Consider the following 21,998-nt stretch of genomic DNA (forward strand, 5'->3'; position numbering starts at 1 on the left):
CATTTTAGTCAATATTAAATGAATGAATAAATACATCAATAAATAAATATCATCATTATCATCATCATCATCATCATCAACCATTGTTTATTTAGGGAAAATTGACTGAGCATTAAGCTCTTTAACAGCAATGCCCTGAATTTACATTCAGTGGGCCAAAGGAAACATACAATAGCAACAAATTCAACAAAAACAAAAACAGCTAGAAGCAATGGCTGTCAAAAGTCACAAATTGCAACAAAATCAGCAAAAGGATGATTAAATAGCAAACAAATCTGCAACCACTGAAAAAATGCATAACAGCAACAGATGAAAAGACAGTTAAAAAGGATAACAATGAAAACAATATCAACAAATAAAGATCAGTCTGATTTAACCAAAGCAGGAGCACTGGACAATAGGTATATTATCTAGCATACACTTAAAAAGATTTACAGACATGTACCTATCTAATTTTAATACCTCTTGTAACTTATTCCATTTGTTTGGTACAAAACACTAAAAGCTAATTCATCAAGCTCAGTACTGATCTGAGGAGTTTCAAGGCATTTCTGCACACTGTCAAATGCACATTAAAGGCTTGATACAGCTTCTTCTACAGATGGCACACAAGCATAAAGAACTGTGTCATCAGCATAAAAATGTGCTTTGCAGTTTTCTACTGAGGCACAGATATAATTTATAAACAGCATAAACAACAATGGGCCTAAAGTTGAACCCTGTGGCACACCATTTTTTAATCATAAAAACTTTGAATTTAGACCTGCAACATTAACACACTAGCTTCTATCAGTGAGGCAATCCTGAAACCACTTAAGGGATGCATTATCAAAACCTAGCAGTCCATTTAATCCAGAAGCAGTCTGTGATTAACAGTGTCAAAAGCCTTTGACAAATCTATAAATAAAGCTGCAAAGTTTCCCTTGCGATCAAGAGTTAAAGCTATATCATTTACAACCACAGCCGCTGCAGTAATGGTGCTATGGCCTGCTCTGAACACTGATTGAAAGGGACTTAAAATTGCATTTGCAGACAAGAAAGTACAGTGCCGTTTATTTACAAAAGATAGGCATGGAAGTTTGGAAATTGGCCTATAGCTGCTTAGATCCGTGGTGTCTCCTCCTTTGCGCAAAGGAGTCATCAAGATGATTTCCAAACGTTTGGGATTGAACCAGAAAGGAGCATTAAGGTTAAAGATGTTTGTCAAGGGCACAGCAATGATGGGGTCAGGTCAGCAGACTGAATACAAGCACACTGATGCATCTTGTCCTCGTCAGGCTGTGTGACAAGCAAGGGTTGTATAGGGGCAATCTCCTCATGCTGATCTAGAGGGTGCTTTTTCATCTGATTTTCAGAAACAACAAAGAACTCTTAGGAAATGTGCCACTGTTATTAGTGATAAAAGGGGGAGCTAAAGTAGCAGGCCCTTGCCTGCTATAAGCAGAGGACAAATAGGTGGAATTGAGCTTACATGGCCCCGGACCCTGGGGAAATAAGATGCTACCAGACCGGTTACCCGCAAGGGGGGGGCAATGATCTGGCCGGAAATGGTCAGTGAGTGGTGGACCATGTGAGTGCTGTCAACAGTAAGACAAGTTTGCTGTTAAAACGCAAGAGCCAGCTGTGCTGTGGCGAAGGCCATCCTTCCAGTAGAGCTGTCTTCATTCCCAAAAAAAGTTAAATTGTCAATGAAAGTCACACCATATTCACTGCAAGCAGAGGACAGCCAGGTGTGTAAACTTAACAGAGAAGTGACTCAACTCTCCGCCAGTGAGTGGGTAACGGGCCCAGGCCTGCCACTTCGGTGTCTGCAGGAGTTTCAACAGGTGGATGAAATCCATCTTTAGTTGCTCAGACTGTTTTGAGATGTAGTTTGTTTCCACATGGACAACAAGCTTCTTCAGCTCTGGACAGTCAGGAAGAATCCTGGGGATTTTGTTGATTATATCCTGAACTGTTTCACCAGCAAAACAGTGGGTCTTTGCCGAAAACATCCTGACATTACGGACTATGTCTCCCAGGTCTCCCACGATCACAGTCGCGAAAGAGGTGGGGGTGAACTGCAAACGACTGCTTTGTCGTGGGGCGGTCTCACAAGGGAATCACCGATCGCCAACGTCGATGGAAGTGACATCGCAGTGTGCGCCCCATTCACTGGATGTGGACGGTGGGTTGTTGCCAGGGACGGCAGCAGCAGGGCGGTGGCGGTGTCCACAGCAGAGGGATTCTCTGCCGACTCTGGACAAGTGGGACCTCCAGAGCCTCTCCTGACTGCCTCCTTCAGCAACTTGCGGTGAGCGGAGGACTTCATGGAGGACTTGGCTGCGGGAGGGCTGGAGCCTCCATCCAATGGAGGAAAATCCTGCATGTCCAAGATGTTGAACCTGTTGGTCAGTGGGAGGTCGCGAGGTGGAGCAGGGGGAGACGGGCACTTAGCATCATGTTTAACCTGGCGGGCCAAAGTCCAGTGCTCCAGTCCAAGCCCAGTTGCTCGGGGCTCAGCTCCCACAAGTAGCGCTGGAACAGCCTCGGGCTCTAGTGTTTCGTTAATGATGGAGCCGTTCCACCAAAGTGTGGGATAAGTGTCTGAGTGTCTCAGTCTGGTCGCATGCCGGTTGCCGCAGCCAGAGGGGCCCAGAACTGCGAGGTGTTTTGCCTGGGCTGTGGCAACAGAGGAAAAGTCTTAAAATGAGCTTGTCTTTCTCCTTGAGCTCAGCTTGCAGACCAGCGATGCTTTTCTTCAGCCTTGAAACGGTAAGGTGGCATGACCGACATTCAGATCCACTCTCAGCCATCAGACTAGCAGTTTGTCCGTAGAAGTGGTAGAAGTTTAAAAGCTTAAAGCTTCATTTAAAGCGATCAGCTAGCCTAGCCACCAGGCTAAAAACAAACCAGCTAGTGGCAGTCCAGAGGATCCAGTTGGCTAAATAAAATGAAGATCGAAATGCTGGAGGGTTAAAAAAAACTGGGACCTTCTTAAAACTTAAATGTAAAACAACCAGGATCTAAAACTGTAGTATAAGAGATGGCTTTCAAACTGGATACAAAAGTAAATTCGTTACAGAATACCTGGCGGTACACACAAAATGCTGACACATGCGCACAACTATATGAGGAAATAAATAAATCTGAATATGAAAAATTTTAAAAAATCCATAAATTAGACTGAAGTAAATAATGAATCCTCTCCAAAAGTATAGAAAACAAGAAAGAAAATAAGAAGCCTAAATCAATAAAATAATGTATGATTAAACCACTATAGCAAAGGCTGTTAAATATTTCCTACCTTATTTTCTGTATTTATGGAGTGCCCAGATTGCTCTCCTGAGTATCTTGTTGTTTACCGTTTTGGGTCAGCACCTGACACAAGGTTCTGATCTACGTTTGATTATACAGAGCAACCAGTTATCTCTCTCTTTCTCTAATGTTACAGACAGTATGTCATAAAAAGTCATAGTGTAGCATGTAATTAAAAAATCATACGCTAGCTCCCAAAAATGGCACTCAGAAATCAAAACTTTGATCAAAGATTTTATGTCAAAATGCTCAAAAATGGTTGATTTAGCTGTTAAGTTTTCAAGTTTTATGTTTGAGAGAAGGCGGACATCTCTACTGCCAATATCTCCAACGCTCACACCAAAACAATTTAGATGGATGAACAGCACTGCAGGTAAGAGGACAAAATAAGTATTTTTAATTTTGGGGTGAACTGTAACTGTAAGGCAGAGAAAATAAAGCAGATAGCTATCCAGTGTCAACAATAACAAGTTTATTCTCTTTTCATTATTATGTCTTTGTTGTTAAAGACAATGTTATACAAGTATAAATTAAGGGAAAAAATACACAATTTAAAAAAAAAAGAAGCAAAACCTCAGTTGAATCTGCAGTCACACCTGAATACACCGACGTGTATTTGGGGAGTAAGAGTAGTAGTCAAGGCAGGTCAGTCACCTTTGACCTCCTGTACCAGGCCGCTGTGTTGTGATGTGTTTCATAACTTTCATCATCGTACATTTTATTAACTTCATCACTGTCTCACAAATAAGCTGTGAGTCACAGTCGGAGGAGAAGCAGGGTTCAGTGTAGACAAGGCAAATAAAACTCTCCCCATCTTCATTAGTTTACATCTGCCTGAAAAACTGAGCAGCATCAAATGAGAAGGACGTGTGCTGTACGTGCACACAAACCAAGCTCATTATGCATAAAACAGTATGAAAACATAAGAATAATGGCACCCATGAGAAGGTAGAAATGAGAACAGAAAATAAAAGTTAAAGCTAAACAGATCACACCAGAGTGAATTAAGATGAAATGAAACAATGAGAGGAGGTTTACATTAGAACCCTCCGAGATAGGGAAGGCGGATGAAGAGGTTGTTTTAGTCTACAGTACACTCTCCACACACACTTTGGTTGTTTTGTCCCTTTCTGCATGAGGCAGACAACTGTTCTGTTTGAAGCAACAACAGCCACGAGCTAACACATCCACACCTCACTGCAATATTGCTACAGCCGTCCAATACCATACAGGCCCTTCAGTAGGCAAGTCACCATCAAGTACTGAGGTCACGTTATTTGGAAATGCACTGATTAAAACGTATGATGAGCTCTCGGTTATCATTCAAAATATAACACATATTCTCAAATATAAAATCATCTAAACACAATATATTAATCTCTAGTAAAGTCTTCAAATTGATCGCTGAGGAAGGAAATCAAAGACTTAATTTCCATTTGTACAATTTTTTTCACTGCCGTTCAGCAGTCACAACATGACTGTGCATGATGTTACAGAATTAAATGTACAATTTTGAAAATGGCAAAATAAAAATAACAACCTTGCTGCAGCAGTGTCCATCTTTAATGTGACACCTTTGATATGATTTTCAGTGTACACAACCTCTATAATAGCTCCTATCTATTGCTGCGTTTAAATGGGGTTAAAGTGTTCACGAAAAGAAGCCGTATGAACGCCCCCCTATTGTGGTATTTACTACCTCATAAGTGGAAATCTTCTAAGAGCTCAGAGTTCCCAACTTTGTGTACAAGACTTCCTGAGTCGTAAAGACAAGCTCACGAGATCCATTTGAACGCAGCATTAGTACGAGCTGGAAGATGTTTGTGTGAAGCGGACAGAGGAGCCAAAGCTGTAATTAGCAGAGGAGGGACCAAGTCATTGTTTTGCAAGTCACAAGTAAGTTTCAAGTCTTTGTACTCAAGAAACAAGTCCTAATTCAAGTCAGGTAGGTCCTGAGTCAAGATCCAAGTCAAGACAGGCAAGTCCTGAGTCAAATCAGGCAAGTCCAGAATCAAGAAAGGTAAGTCCCAGGTCAAGTCCTACAATCAAGTCCCAAGGCAAGACAGGCAATTTCAGAGTCAAGACCCAAGTCAAGACAGGCAAGTCCTGAGTCAAGTCCCGAGTAAAGACAGGTATGTCCCTATTCATGTCCCAAGTCAAGACGGGAAAGTCTCGAGTCATGTCCTGAATCAACACAGGCAAGTGTCAGTTCAAGTCACAAGTTCAGACAGGCAAGTCCTGATCTAAGTCCCAAGTCAAGACAGACATGTCCCAAATCAAGTCCCGAGTCAAGACAGTGAGTCCCTATTCAGCTTACAAGTGTAGACAGGCAATTCTCAATTCAAGTCACAAGTCAAGACACGCAAGTCCTGAGTCAAATCTTAAGTCCTAAACAAATCATTACATTTTCACTGAATGCAGTGCCATTAAAACAACAGAATTACAAGAAATTTGATTTACAAAAACAGTACATGCTGTTTTAAAATGTATATGTTGCTGCATCGGTACTTTTTTCCCTGTATATTTTGCACTCTGCAATTTGTTTTTTTTTTTCTTAACCACTGAGTATTTTTTGTACGCCAACAGAATTATCTTTGGTATAATTTTTTTCAAACTCGCGCTCAGTAATGTAACATTAGTTCTTCATAGTTCTCTCCTCCAGCTTGATTAGGTGCTGTCGGATTGCTTCAAGCTAAAGTGGATTTGAAGATTTAAGTGTCGACCTTCTGGGAATGAATAGGGTTAATGTTAGTTGATACAGGAAATGAAGGAAAATTAATTGATTTGCGGCACATTTTTGCTTTGTGGAAGGTATAAAGTATCAAGTCAAAAGGCTCAAGTCTAAGGGAAGTCATGCGTCATTGGTGTTGAAGTCCAAGTTGAGTTGCAAGTCTTTTTTGACTTTGTCGAGTCTGAAGCCATCACATATGTGACTCGAGTCCACACCTCTGGTAATTAGTGAAATTAAAAGAATAGTGTGACATTTTAGGAAATACACTTTTTTAGATTAAAAAATTGACACCACTTTTATCTGTGACAGAGGTATTAATCTTCTCTTTCAAGCTTTCACAAAAAAAGTGAATAAGTGTTTTTCCAAATATGATGAACTATTCTTAAAGCATGCGGCAGCTTTGAGCATTCTGGACAAGAAATTGATGATTGATCAAACTGTGCTCATGACCACCACAACTTAAAAGAAGCATTAAAATCTTTCATGTAAATGGATAGAAGAAGCATCTTTGTGCAAAAAAAAAGCATCAATCATCACTCATTTCATTACTAAATCATTAATTCATTGATAAAGCATCTCACATGTTATATTTTATCAGACCATATGCTATTCTATTTGAATTAATTTATTTTCCAGTGTATTTTATGCATCTGAATGACCCGCTCATCAGAGGAACTGCCAGATGTGTTGATCTATGAAATCATCTCTGAACCACAGTAACTAATGTGCTAGTATCAAGGACTCTATAAAAAATAATTTTTAGTGTGTTAAGACAGTTTTTGGAAATATAAAACAAGAAATCTGCAGCCAAATTGAGGGTGCCTCAGAGCTAACATCCATCTTTTTCAGAATCAATCTGGATTAAAAGTCAAAATAACAGCAAATCCTTCAGGCTCATACAGTCAATTTGTTTTCAGATTGAACTGTACTGTACAGATAACTTAATACTCAGATTAGTATAATTATTCTTCATTTTACAATATCATTCTTTTATCACAAAATATTCACACAAATAGACTGGACGGTAGATACAATACCTCCAGCCTTGAATTCTACATTCCTAACAATAATTACAAAAAAATAACAACTTCAAAACTCTTGTCTCCGTAGACATGTAGTGCACAGGTCAGGGGACTCTTTCCCTTGTTCAGTCAGTTAAAGGCAAAAGACTGAGGGGTGCCTTCATGTGCTGATCCCAGATCAGCAGTCCACAAACACTGAATGAAAGGGCGACGTGAGCTGCGTTGAGGCTGGAGCGGCAGCTGGGGGGAGTGATCTGTGGCTGACTGCTCGGAGGTGTGCTACAGGTACCAGCCCTGTCTGCTTCTATAACCTAAGCTGTACTGTACTAATCGGAGAAGCCACTTCAGTCTCATGTACACTGTAAGCTCTGACACGTTGATCTTAAAATAATTTTGGAAACCAATTGCCTTGGGAAAGAAAAGTAAATTCAACTATTAATCTTCATTTACATTTAATTTATATCTAATTGTTAAGTTTACATAAAATCTAGCTGCTTTTACTTAATTTGATGTAGTTGTTGCAACTTAAAAATGGCAAGTGGAATCACCTTGTTCTTTCTAAGTGATAGAAACTTCAGTAAACCAAGTTAGTCTGACTGTTCATGACAAAGAGGATTTTGCCAATGATGCAGTTAGGAGATCTAATAGTTCTGTTTTCTTGACATGTTTAAGAAAATGCAAATATGATAGACTAGTTTGCAACCAGCAGAATATAGATACGTAGCACAGTAAACTTAGTTTATTGAAGTTGCCGAAACTTAGAAAGATTGATTTAATTAAACTTGTCATTTTTAAGTTGCAGTTTCCTAGATTTTTTAAAAAGTAAAATCAACTTGGCAGATTTTACAGTGTACTGTAGTCATCCTCCTGAAAAGGTTTGAGCTACAAACTAGTGACCAATGGCGACTGTGGAGCAAGCGCATTGCAGAGTCTTGAAATTAACATGTTCCTGTATGTTCTGGGTTGGTAATCGCTGCATGACTCAGTGCTTTGGTGCAGACTTAATACTCTGTATGATCACTGAAAAAGATGTTTCTGAAAATGACGCGGTATGTGTTGCTATGGGAGAGCACCAGAAGACAAGGTAAAGTACATGTACAGACTGAAACTTTCTCAACATCGACACAGAGATATGTACTACCCTATGATCTACCACAGTGAAAAGTGCTTACTCAGTTCATTGATGGAGATTAGAGTGATATGGATTTTCAGTGTTACTGTTGGTAACTGCACTAATGTGTTACAACTAAAGGACTCACTACTGCAGAAATTTACTAATCAGAATCACAACTGGAAGATGTCTGAAGCATGTTGAGATGACTAAGATGCATTGAAGCATAGAGGCAATTTATATTCAAAATATGAAATGAATTAGCAGTCATATTATCTCTACATGGACTCTAGTCTAACTGAATACTTAACAGACTGTATCTTCTGGAGGGAAACTTCAACATTCACACCAAACAAAATATATTTCTGCACTGCTGCATATTTCATTAGCTCTGACAAACAGCCTGTGCTGTATCAGAAAGAGATTGTTTGCCCAAACAATTATCTGTTTTTTATGGAGACCCAAAGTGCTAATAAATAAATTACACTTATGCAGTGAATAGTTATAGAAGTACAAACAGAAAATCTATATAAAATAACCATAAAACTGTGAAGTAATCCAATACATATCACACTATATGACACTAAAATTGTTACCTTTCTTGCTGGTTTTTAGGACACACTTGAAAAAACTTGTTTCATCTTGAATGTCATAGTAAGTTTCTTATGTTGTTTGTATGTATTCACTTATTTAAGTTTTGTTTTTTTCCCTCATTTTTTCTTTGACTATTGTTAGTTTCCTTTTGTGTGTGTCGATATTTTAAAATATGTGTTACCTGTTTGTTGCATATTTTGTTTTGTATGGATGAGTAAAAACATCGGTATTTTCTCTTTATTTTGTAATGTAAATAGGGAAGGACTTGAGGAAAAGCCATTCAGGCTTCTATCCTTTCTAGCATTGAAAGTACTTTTATTGTTCATTTTGTGTTTTCTTATTATTTTGCAAATAAGTAAACTAAACTAAACTGAACATTTTTTTAAACACAGCTTGATATTATGAAATGTTATTTTGTCCTGCCTGTTATGAGGATGACAGAGTTTATTATGGACCAATTTTATTTTTTTCCCACAGCTTTGTTTCACAATGTAATGCCACTTTGCCTGTCAGATCATTCTCCATCAACCTCCATTCCACACCTGGCTCTGCCTTGTGTATCTTAAGACATTTTAATTTAAAATAAAAGGCCTTACAAATTAAAACACTTACAATTAATTAATAGTAATTCATCTGCACAACCTAAATAAAACTGAATTGCCATGAATAGAAAAATAAGCAGCATGAAAGAACATCTCATTGGTATAAGGAATTGACTATAAAAAATGTATTGGATTATTTCCCAAGGCCATGGTCACGTTACCTGTTTTGTTCATATTTGTTCATATTTTTGTTTCAGAATGTCTAATTTATTGAATTTTTTTGGAACACGTGTCTGCATAACTGATAAAAATTTGCAGACACCATTTCCTTACACTCTTTGTTAAACATCTAAAAGGGGCAAATAATGAGCACTTGAAATCATTCCTGTGAAGAAAAAGAGGGAACTAATTAAAGATTTATAAAGAAGGTCTGGCATTATCTCAACTGTGCTAAGTAGAACAGAAGATGAGGACACTTTTCTTGTAGCCCCTGATATACTGACATGTGTATTCACAGCCCAGTCACAAGAAAATGTTGGCATTGTATGCTCCTGCAAAGCACAGATATGCTGCATTTGTACATTTCATGTGTGAAATATCAAAGCTTTCATGTACGTATATATAAAGCTGACTTTGTCATCAGGAAGTTGAGGAATTGGATGACGGTGTGATACCTGGGCAAGACAGCTGACAAACTGCAGCTTATACAGTAGGTATAAGACCAACTTATGACAAAACTGGATGTTTTTTTAGACAGGCAGGGATGATAAAGAGACATCAAAGCATTTTCAGCCATAATTGTACCACAAAACCGGGTATTTTGAGCAAAAACGCAATCTTTTATTAATCGTAACCAAGTGGTTTTGTGCCTAGCCTAACCACATGTTGTCCACAGCATTGTTAAAACATTAAATTTCAACATCTCTGTGACAAATGTAACATTTCCGTGGTTTGCAGAAACATACAATGCCAAAATTTACTACGTTGACTGGGTTGGTATTAAACACTGCTCTGTTTTTATGCGCCCATTTATGATTTTGTCCCTGTTAGTTGTGAGTCGATAATCGTGAGCTGCTTTGATATGGGTTTCGGTCAAATCTGTAAAAACTCTGGTGAACACAGAAAAGTGCATTGTGAGTAAGATTTATGAAGCACCTGATTTCAGGAGTGTGCAGGTGCCATTATTGTGGCGGTGTTACAATTATAACACCACCTCACATCCACACATTTTCTCACTGCTGTTTCAGTATAGTGTCAAAGACTCAGGGAGCGCCCCTTCTTTTTCCCCATAGTAAAAACAGATTGAGAGTGTATATTTGGAGGTAATCCGAGAGTGTGTGAAACATACACATTCTCATGCTCACTAAAGGTCCACATGGTGCTCATTAGCCAGCTATGCCGCATTGCTGAAGGACCAGAGGCAGAGCAGTTCCCTGTCCGATGAGGTTAGGATCCGGGCTGAGGTCCTGGGTTAGAAGATGTCAGGACACATGCTCCAGTCCTGTCTCTCCTTCGCCTCCCAGTAACCTCCCTTATACACAAAGTTTGTCTCTCCAGTGATTGAGTCCCTCCTCTGGTGAAACCAAAGCGGCTGGTAGCCTTCGTATTCTTTACCTGCAGAAATAAGCACAGGTGTTGCTGAACTGACACCATTTAAATTGCACTCTAGTGGAGAAGCCACACTTACAGGCAATACACTGAGCGATTAATTCGCCTTCATACATATGCATAAACTGGGGAAGCAATTATTTGTTGCGCACTAAATTTGGGACAGCTCCAAATCTGAGCCGCGGTCATGTAATGTGAATTCCACCGCATCAATAAAGTACAAATGAGCACAATGTGTGCAATGCAAAAACCTGGATCGGTCATAGCGAAGCATAAAATTAGAATCACAGTTTTGGAACTCCCTAAACTGAATAATCGATCTGGTTCTTAATACAGAAACACAGTCAAAAGAGGCAGAATTTGCAGCTCAGCAATCAGCTCATGGTTTTGTTCCCTTTCTAAAACAAAATGTAGATTTAACTCAGATGAATGAAAGCATAACGCTTCTTGTTTATTGTTGTACCACACTAAATTGGTCAAATTGATTTAATTTAAAGGAATCAGGGAACTGGCTGCCTTGAAAATTTTAAGGAGATATGCCTATTACTCTTAATTTATATTTACTTTATATCTAATTGTTAAGTTTACTTAAAATGTAGTCATATTTAGTTGTGTGAAGTTATTGCAACTTAAAAATGGCAAGTTTAATCAAATCAACCTTTCTAAGTTTTAGCAACTTCAAGTTTACTGTGCTATATATCTGTAGTCTGTTGGTTGCAAACTAAATAATCATATTTGTATTTTCTTGAACATGTTAATAAAACAGAACTCACAGATCTAACTTTTTTCATTTGCAAATTCTCTGACTTAACTTGTTGCGATCAAGTTAAGTCAGACTAACTTAGTCTACTGAAAGTGCAACACAAAGAACAAGGTGATTTGACTTGTCATTTTTCAGTTGCAACAACTTCACAAAAATAAGTTTATACAAATAAATTTTAAGTAAACTTAACCAATAGGTATTAAGTAAATATAAAAGAAGATGAATAGTTATATTTACTTTCCTTTTTCAAGGTAATCGGTTTCCAAGATTATTTTAAGTAAGATCTACCTGTCAGATTTGAAAGTGTAGATAAGTGCCCAAAAGGATTTGAACACGCAGGATGATGATGTCGTGCAAATTAATCACTTGCTAATATGGCTTCACCACAGCATATTAGGAATACTTTAGAGTTGTATCTGTTGTTTCATGTAATATATTATTTCTAAATGAAGATGTCACATGTTTTACAGGAAAAAGCCTTTGTTTTTCCTGAGCCATTTTCTGGAGAAGTTGACATGGGAGGGGTATCATGCAGTTCCCACACTGAGGCAGACCACACAGAGGACACACAGAGGATGAGGGGTGTGCGTGAGTTTGTATTTGTTTGTGTGTGCGTGTGTGTGTGTGTGTGTGTGCGTGCGTGCGTGTGTGTGTGTGTGTGTGTGTGTGTGTGGGAGTGATGCACAACAGAGGGGCACAGGGCAACCCCCACTCACCAGAGTCATAATCACACTCTGACCACCAATAGAGGGAGGAAAAGAAAGACAAGTCATGGGTACATCAAATACAAACCTAGCCTACGCACAACACACACACACAGGAATGCCACCAGGATGAAAAGTTTCTGCTGAGTTCCCAAAAAGTTCAGTCCATCGTCTAGTATAACCTGACCTTTTGTGTTTAGCCCTGCTGTCTTTCAAAAACTTCCGTGTTAAAAATGTAATAATTATTCAATCAAAGTAATGTAACTCGTTACATTTGATTACATTTTGATTCCTCTTTTAACAAATGTTTTAAACTGGGCAATAAAGCTGAAAGATATCCATAAATAGGTGATGCCAAATAAGGGTATTCCTGCACGGAAAATGATGCAAAGCAGCAGAATGAATGCTGTATTCTACATGTAAACTTTTTACCGCAAGGAATACATTTGGATGTTACAAGTTGTTGCATGTAACTATTAACTTCCACACACGGCTCACTCTAGGATAATCTTTTTCCAATTTCTAGCTTTGTGACCGGATGATTCTTTGTTTATTTTTTTTAACCAAAATGCTCCCTGAGTCATTTTTTAGTTCTCTGCTTATTTATCAGGGTTCCATCAGCTTAAGGCTGGGTTATCGGGATTTAAGACTTTTTAAGACTTTATTAATTTGACTCTGAATGAAATTTAAGAGCATGTTTAAAAGAAACAAAGTGGAAGAAAAAAACATGAGCCTACATCTTTTACTTGGGCTTAGGAAGAATTTTACCCAAATATTTATTGTAACATAAAACATCAACTTTTTGTTGTCATTGATGTGAGAAGGGTTCTGTAAATTTATTTTACTTTATTTTAAGATTTTATGAAATGCTGCAAATTCAGAAAACAAAGATTCATAAAATCCCAATTCTCAATTTTAGATTAATGAATTCAATACCATTGGAGACTTTTTAAGGATCTGCAGGAACCCTGGTCTATATACAACATCTTTTGTCTTTCGCATGTTCTAATTATGTTGTGGGTCTTTTTATTTTCATGGTTCTTTGTGCTACAACTGTTATCTAAGATTTTTAAAGGAGAACATGCACTTTTACTTCAAACATGCTGGATGCTCTAAGAAAAAAACAACCTCCTCCTGCTGTGTCTGTCATTTATTCAGCAACTCTTTGCCTATCACACACCACACTTCCTGTTCTCCTTTTCATACCTTCATCAAGCGCATCTGAGGCCTCCGCTTCCCTTCTCCTCCTCACAGCTCTTTGTTTTTCCTCTAGCCTCTGCTTTTCTAAGTTTGCCTCGTCCCACCGCCCTTCCTCCATCAGCTTCTGGTCGGGTCTCAGACGGCTGTCGGTTAGTCCCACTCCGTCCTCCTGCTCATTCAGGGTCAGTGCCAGCGCTGAAAAGTAGTACATGTTCTCAGCGTTCTCCCTGAGTGAATGAGAGGAAATTGACAGGAGTTACACAGTGCCATGCTGTACAATCAATGATATTGACTGAACATTGCAGCAACTACTTATATGCAATGTTCTGCCTCATGAGGCTGATGAGACTTACGGGAGAGGGTATTTCTTCCACAACAGTTTGGGCGACAATGTCTGATAGACCGTCTTCTGCTTGCCCTCTGATCCACTGCCCCCTCGGCTGCTCTGAACGATCTTGGCGCTCTCAATTTTATCATCCCATGTACCAGAGAGGATGTAGTGAGCCTGACCTCCACTGTCTGCCACCACACCTGTCACCTGGAAACAGCAAAAGAAAATTAAAGCAGACTCTGGGTGATGAAGAAACTAAAGGAAGCTCCAAATGTATCACCATGTCCTTTCCTCCTAATGTTAAGCACTTTAATGCACAGTCCAGGAGGCAGGACACCAGTGAACTCCCATTAGCTTGTCCCAAATCAGTCACTACCAAGGAAGGCAGCATTGTGCCCCACTTTTAGATAATTGGTACGACTCCAGGGGAGGTTACCTTACTGCTATGTGACCTCTATATCGCACTACTGTACAATAAGTACTAATATAAGTGTTGGTACTGTCCAGCAGGAGGCAGCATCACACAAATTAACCCCTCAACACATGACGTCATACCAAGGTTGGGTAAATAGAAGAGGAAAGGAAGCATTTACCTTCCGAGGTACGTCCCTGGAGAAATAACTGTAGGGGGAGAACTTGAGCTGGCAGGTCTCCTTGGTCCTGTGATTCACAATCTCAATGTCCCCTGACTGCACAAATACAGACAAAGAGTGAGAGAGGGACACACTTTCAGTGCACAAGAGCAAGAGAGTCGCCACAGACACCAGACAACAAAACAGTATACTGTGAAATATGGAGAGCTTTCACTGCTGGCAGCGATAGGTTCAATCAGCATTATGTGAACTTAATATGTAAAAGTCCCGCACCTAGCTTTAACCTGTGACAAACATTCTTGTCTTTTGCAGCATCTAAGTTTAAAATAAATCCAAAATGTGATAGATTGTCTCATTGTCAAATGCTGGTGAAAATGTTCTGATGCTTCAGTTGCTGTGCTCCTGACAGCACTGTCTGCAGCTGCGCTCGCTGGCAGCACAGAAGGCAGGAGCAGAATAGTTTCCTTAGTTTGACATGAAGTTGTTTGGCTGACCCCGTTCTGCACCAGAGGGCAGCAGAGTGGCAGAATGATGCACGGAGGCGTGGGAGAAGGAAAAAGTAAAGTAAAACAATAAAAAGTGTAAATATTATTGAAACTTTTTCTTGGTGGATGAGCTGCAGAGAGCATGCAGAGGTGGTTTTGTCTTTTGTGAGACTAGTATCTGAAACTTAGGTGCCTACGGCCAAAATAACTGTAACAGCTTGTTTGGATACTTTTTTGTGTGCAAAGTTTTTTGTGAGGCTATACTATAATGTATCCTAACTTTTAAAAAATAAAAACAGGTTTTCAAAAAAGTAGAAGATCAGATTGCAATGTTATCACAAAATGAAAAACAATGGAGGTTTCAAAACATGAAAAAAAGCGTTTTATGTTGTTTTTTTTTTATGAAGTAAGAAATGCAGTCATATATTTGCTAGTGTTGTTGCCAAATGCTAAAAGTTCACAAAACTCCACACATTTAATCATTTACATCAGCATGAACACTGTCAAAGAAATGCCATAAATAACCAGGAAATAGTGGATATTTGTAAACTATTTAATATCAACAACTCATTATACTCTGGTTTAATAAGTCACTGCTGATATTCCTATAGTCGTCTGTTGCCAAGATGTCTGATTATTCCACACACCAACGTGCTTCTGACAGTAATAATTCAGTGAATCTGCCATAATTATTCTTTAGGACTTCGTCCAAGGTGACACACACATACACATACACACACACATACACAGAGACACATACACTGACATGCAAACTGATATGACGCACACCATGAATAAAAACAGAAAACAGTGAGAAAAAAAAAAGAATTGTAATTCCAAACAGACAGACACCATTCTGCACAGACTGACAGACAGACATGCAGATGTGAAGCCCAACCCTCCCGCTATATAACTGGGCCATCTCACAGAGAGAAGAAGCTGTTATTTTAGGGTGTTATTAGAGATCAAAGCTGAAGATAAATCCCTAGAGATTTTGAAGCTCCTTATTCATGTGCTTTAAGGCTTTGATTCCCTTCTTCACAGCGCTCTGCTCTGTCGGTCTCTACCACACAACACTACGACAACAATACTAGAGGAAAACAGGCTACTCTCAAAGGTCAAAGGCATTAAAGTTGTGGGTTTGGAGCTGTGGATGAATGATCACTAATAAGAGATGCTCACAAACAGACCTGGTCAATCCACAGCTTGCCCACAATGATGTTGTGCACTGTGGAGGTGACTTTTCTCCACACGTAGTGATTCCCGCTGGAGTGGAACTGGAGGTGAATGGCACCTGATGAGGGACAGGGAAAAAAAGAGAAAAGAAAAATCACAGCTGCTTTGTTACCTACCTGCAATCACAGACCTGAAGGTGAAACCACAGCACTTTCATCATTGAAGGATACTGAAGAAATACAATTTACTGAGCTTTGGGAATTTTAGATTTTCAAATAAATGCCTGGACATGTCAAGGGAGGAAGAGTCCTTTTATTTTATTTTATTTTTTCTAATTAACGTCACTCAAAGTGGCACTATATCTAAAAAATCATGACATGCTTTACTATATTATGCCTATGTGCTGATAAATGTATGTTGTTTTTTTTTAAAGATGGTTGTATTGTTTATATTGAAGTGTTTGGAGTTTTGCTTCATATGGTGTTTTATTAATCTAAAGACTTAAATACAAATTTAAATGACAAAAAATGAATGCTGGGTAAATAAAATTCTTAATGGTTTGGCTCCTTCTCTGCTATGTAACTTTGTGTACACTCACTCTGTAAGTTCCATTAGATCCTCAAAACTATCCTCTGTACAACACTAACATCATTTTGTCGCACTGCATTTGGGCAGTCAGCTTTTTCTGTAAAAGCTACAAATCAGTGGAACACTGACTGACGATGTGAGGAGCTGCAGCTTTATCAGGACTTTCAAAACCACCTTGACAAGACAGTTAAAAGCTGCTCAGCCTATGTACTCACTGACCTTGAAATTTGGACTTTGTAACTTGTTTTTAATTTGACAAGCATTAACTTGTTTTTGTATAGTTTTATGTCACAGTCTGTCTCATGTCTTCTTCGTTGTATATTTTTATATCACATGCTATTGTGTGTATTGTTGGTGTTGTGTGTGTGGGTTTTTTTGTTTGGTTTTTTGTTCAGCTTTATATTGTTATGTTATTTTGCTGTGTTTTGACCTGCTGAGGGACTACATATGCAAATTGGCTCTTGGCTATATTCTGGTATGGTGCATCAAATGGTAATATTGATGTGTTAAACTGTATATGATCCCTTTTAAATAATGCATTTTAAAAGTCATGTTACATTGTGTTTTGTTAGTGTTAGACTGTAGGTTTGTTTTTGTGATTTTAAATCCGCTTGTGAACTTGGTCAATTCTATCTGCAGAGGCTGAAAAACACATCATGTAACACAGTTACGCCCCTGAGCACAGGCAATACATTCCCACCTATTTCCAGTATGGCTTAACCCTGGAAAACTGATAACATGAATTTAACCGTAAACGCTTTCCACTTAAGACTTTTTTTTCTATTACATGGCACCTCACAGCAGGCATATAACAGGAAGGGAGAGAAGGCTGATAAATACCACTGCATCTCTTGGCTGGACCTGCATCTATCAAATCTCTCATTTATCTGAGCCAACAGGCCCCTGCTCTCTGCTGTCCCAGTGCAATAGAGAGCTCCCTTTATACCCATACTTTATGTATGTGTCAAAGGGGTCATAAACTCCTCGTGATTCATTCTCATGCCTTTTCTCTGGCTTTAGATTGTGTAGCAGGCAGCGCAGTCGTCAGCTACCCTCAGTTGGGACGTGGAGTCCTTCTCAGGTAAACTCTGCGTGGTGTGGCTGTTGAATTTGCATGATGGAACCTTTTTCACTCAAATAGTTTGTTTGCTTCCCCCTGAATATGAAATGTCTTACCCTGAGGCATTATGGAGAGGTATTTGCCACGAAACTTGCTGGCGATGGTGATTTCCTGCCACAGGGTCCAGCCTCGTTCGGAAATCACATGATGTGCAGCTGCAGGGGGGTGATGGCTCACCTTAGAAAAAAAGATAGAGGCACAGTATAATTACAAAAGCAGCAAATTGCTTGTTTGGAGAACACAAGCTGACCCTTTATACGTGTCACATGTGTGCATGCACGTCAGTGATATGCCTTTTCCACCAAAATAGTTCTGGTTCTTGAAATAGTTCATTTCAGGAGTCTAGGAACCATGGTGTTATCTAAGAAACAAACCCATGTTTCCCTCAGTTTTGTGCAAAAGCATTGTAATCAAGGATGTGTCATCAGTTTTCATTTGCCCTCTCAATTGTTGCCTTCTCCATCCTTTCCGACCTGTAGAATATGACATGCCCACTTATGTCATCACGGTCACACTTGAGGTCAAGAAAAACGTGCTGTTTTTTGGTTCTGACGTTCTGTAGTAAACTGTTCGAAATTTGGTGTAGGACCCCGAACAAAAAGGGGTGGGATTGTGTCGGCAAATTCTCCCTATGGCCATGCTGTTACCTGCTCACACAGAGAGCGGTAGCCGAACTCCTCCCGTCGATCGAGCTCATAGGTCTCGCCCAGGAGGGGGTTGAAGGGCTTGGCTGTCCGGTGCACCGTTGTGGAGTAGGACGACACGGAGAAGGCAGCGACCAGGCACATCTGCTCCAGTGAGGAGTCGCAGCGCGCCGCCTTGTCCAGCAGCTCATGATACTCCAGGTCCTCGGTGAGACGCTGCAGCATCGACAGAGGCTCGTTGAAGTTTACCTAAATGGTTGAGTAAAGAAAATGTGAGACACACGCAGATTTACGTCAACCAGTCAGCAAGGAGGAGGGCCATGACTCACACACTTACAGGCATGGGAATTTTGGAGAGCTCCTTGCCGATGCAGTTCTTCATGATGCTCCACAAATTGAGGGAGTAGTTGGGCTTGTCGGGGACATGAGTCCGCCTCTGTCTGCGGGGCTGCAGCTCTTTCCCTGACACATCATTACAGCTCGGAGACATCTGGGATTTGGTGAAAGGGGAAGGGGTGGAGGATGAGAAGGTTGACTTTTAACTTTGCATGAAAGAATATTGAATTTTGAAAGACATGGACATTCCAACCATACGTCATGAGAACAAAGAACTGTAAGAAAAACCCATAAGAAGAGCAGAAATAGAACAAGCCATACAAAAGGTGCAGAACTCCAGAGCCCCAGGCCCAGAGAGCTACACTTCAGAGTTCTATAAGGCTTTCAGTAGTCAAATTTAACCATTTCTACTGGATGTGTTGAATGAAGCGCTTGTTAAAAGTTATCTCCAACCATTTTTTTTATCAAGCAAGCATCTCCCTAATCCAGGAAAAAGGAAAAGGATCCATTGGATCCAGGTTCATACAGACTAATGAGCTTACTTGATGTTGAAAATAAAATATTGGCTTCTAGCAATATACTTGGAGGACATTCTCCCAACACTAATATTTCAAGACCAAACAGGATTAATGAAAAATGGGCTGCTTGTTTTTAATATTCTGAGATCGCTAAATATTATTCACATGCAGGCTATTAACACTCAACATTTTGATATACTTATCGCGCTAAACACAGAGAAGGACCTTGACAGGGTCAAATGGGATTGTCTCTTTTTAACCCTGTCAGAGTTTGGATGTAGTCCCAAATTTATTCCCTTAATTAAGTTATTATATGCCCTTTGATTTTTACTTTCTTAATTTTATGCATTTTATCTTATTTTAGTTAAATTATTTATTTATTTTTTGCTTGTTTGTTTTGTTCCATTACTATGTGAGCATATATATGCGTATGTCTACATGCTCTTTGCATTAAGAATTGTACAGACATATTTATTCCCAAGGAGATTCTGCATGTGTGCTAGGAAAACTCCCCGAATAAACAGTTAAGAAGTTAAAACTTAAAAGTTACAAAAAAAAAAAGAACATTCAATTTTGAGAAATAGTTTCAGCTTTGTGGCGCATCACCAGGTGGAGACAGAATGACAGAGTGAGTGAGCGGGAACAGAGGAAGCAGATGTATGTTAGAGAGAAGCAAGGGAGAGTTGAGGGGAGAGAAGTACAGATGTTTGACTGGTAATTAATGTTTAGTGGAATGAAACAGCTGTGTATCTTTGGCACCACAGGGGTGACAACGACACTGCGGGACACACACAGAAAAAGGCTGCATGTGTGTGTGTGTGAGCACGGGATGAATGCAGGGTAGGAGAGTTGGACTGTTGAGAACAGCAAGTGAAGATGGTTATATAAATAAATCATTGAGCTTGAGTTTTCTAGCAGTACAAATTCATCTCTATTGAGATTAAAATGGTTTGTTGAGAACCAACAATATCAACACTGATGCTAGGATATTGTTCACTAATTTTAAAAGGGCTGTACTTGCATTGTACCTGCATCATCTATTTGGATTTATTTGCTCATATTGTCAAATTGTGTTATATATTCTAAATTGTACATATTTAACTATATTGTGTTTAATTTTATCTTAAGTGTTGTTTGTCTTAACTATTGTACATTTGTACATTGTACATTTTCATATTGCTTTTAATTTTTTTCTTTCTAGGAAAGGGAATACTGATAAAAACTAGCTCCCTAACTAACTTAGTTACATTTACATTTGTTTAAATGTGGATTCATGTCCATTAAATCTCCTTAAATAAATAAATAAATAAATAAATGATATATTACAAAATTCAGCAGTGTTCACATATGTCAGTCCTATTAGTCAGTCTAGTTAGGGACTGACACTTACATGGTCGTCCTGGTTCCAGTCATTGGGCTGACCTCCGCTCGCCCCACTCAAATTACTCTGAGATCGCCTGGAAGAGAATGAACACATTTTCTACAATGAGCAGTGGACATATTAACAGACTCTATGTCCCTCTCACTCTGTTTTCCACTTGCGCACACACATAGCACAATACACACAAGGGAGCAAACAGATTGGCGGGTATTACAGCTGAATGCTGTGTAGCTGTTTCCACCATTATTAATGGTGCCACTGGAGTTGAGGGATATGTTGCAAGAGACAAGCCATAACAATGATGAGAAGAACACTAAAGGTGATCAAGACATAAGCATAAAAAGAAAGAAACTGACTCCAATGCATCCAACAAATGTGCGATCAAAATGTACTGAGAGAGCAAAAACTAAAATAGAATTTGGGTTATTTTGCTGCAGTAGAGCAGACAAGGGTCAGGGTCTTATATTATTATTTTTGTGTTCAACTCAGAGTGAGCACAGCTAATAAAATCCAAATGCGAAGGGCACACCACTCTGTAATTTGTGTGTAAGTGTGTGGCTATTATCACACGCTTGTTTAGCTGTCAGCCAGAGTCAAATTCACTATTATGACAAATTAAGAGCATCCACAGAATGATTGTGCACATGCAGAATATAAATTAAAACTCAGCTAAACCTTCATCCCTGTAACTGTCTTTCAGTTTTTCTGCTATTTGGCTAAATTTAAAAATATATGGATCTCTATGCGTGACTGACCTGTGCTGTGTGCTCTCAGTGGCAGTCACTGTGATAAATGCAGGGGAATCCTCCATGGCATCAAAGTATTCAGTATCCTCATCTTCATCACTCGCCTCTTCTTTGTGCAGCCTCTCACACCCTCCTGTCAGGAGATGTACATTTGTGAGTAAATGCAAACAGAATCCAAAGCCAGCACAGCCATCATCACATGGTGGTGAGTTTGTATTCTACAGAGTTCAGGGGAGAGCAGCGTATAATCACATACCCATGGCGATTAATCAAGGAATAATCAGCTTAGTAAAGTCGGCAATGTTCCTGCTGGTTAACTAGCCTGCATGATGTGAGCTCCTCAGGCTGTGCTTCTTATATTCAGTTTCCAACATTCAATAATCAGAACACTTTAATTAAAAGAGATTCTATTGAAAAATTGTGGTAAAGTATGACCTTTAGTCACTTAAAAGCCATACATCCATACAAAATGTATTGTATTTTAAACCTTTAATACCTGGATCGACAT

The 21,998-nt window shown here is 39.2% G+C and overlaps 1 protein-coding gene across 4 annotated transcripts in view; it reads right to left on the minus strand.

The window, feature by feature from the left end:
• Positions 1–3,749: 3,749 nt before the first annotated feature.
• osbp2b (oxysterol binding protein 2b) overlaps positions 3,750–21,998 on the minus strand; it is a 66,895-nt gene continuing 48,646 nt past the window's right edge. For 3 of the 4 annotated variants that reach the window (XM_088076779.1, XM_088076780.1, XM_088076781.1), the window contains 11 exons: positions 21,500–21,623; positions 20,754–20,820; positions 18,847–18,999; positions 18,513–18,758; positions 17,922–18,042; positions 16,172–16,275; positions 14,497–14,592; positions 13,926–14,110; positions 13,579–13,799; positions 12,385–12,402; positions 3,750–10,911 (listed from right to left, as the gene is read on the minus strand). In XM_088076779.1, the coding sequence (XP_087932905.1) occupies positions 10,769–10,911; positions 12,385–12,402; positions 13,579–13,799; positions 13,926–14,110; positions 14,497–14,592; positions 16,172–16,275; positions 17,922–18,042; positions 18,513–18,758; positions 18,847–18,999; positions 20,754–20,820; positions 21,500–21,623 (1,478 nt within the window). In that variant the 3' untranslated portion in view covers positions 3,750–10,768. The remainder of the gene's footprint in view (positions 10,912–12,384; positions 12,403–13,578; positions 13,800–13,925; positions 14,111–14,496; positions 14,593–16,171; positions 16,276–17,921; positions 18,043–18,512; positions 18,759–18,846; positions 19,000–20,753; positions 20,821–21,499; positions 21,624–21,998) is intronic. The other variant, XM_042488046.2, reaches the window with a different exon arrangement.

This window comes from Plectropomus leopardus, chromosome 4, assembly GCF_026936395.1.
Source record: "Plectropomus leopardus strain MGB_pleo_1.0 chromosome 4, ASM2693639v1, whole genome shotgun sequence".
Classification (NCBI taxonomy): Eukaryota; Metazoa; Chordata; class Actinopteri; order Perciformes; family Serranidae; genus Plectropomus; species Plectropomus leopardus.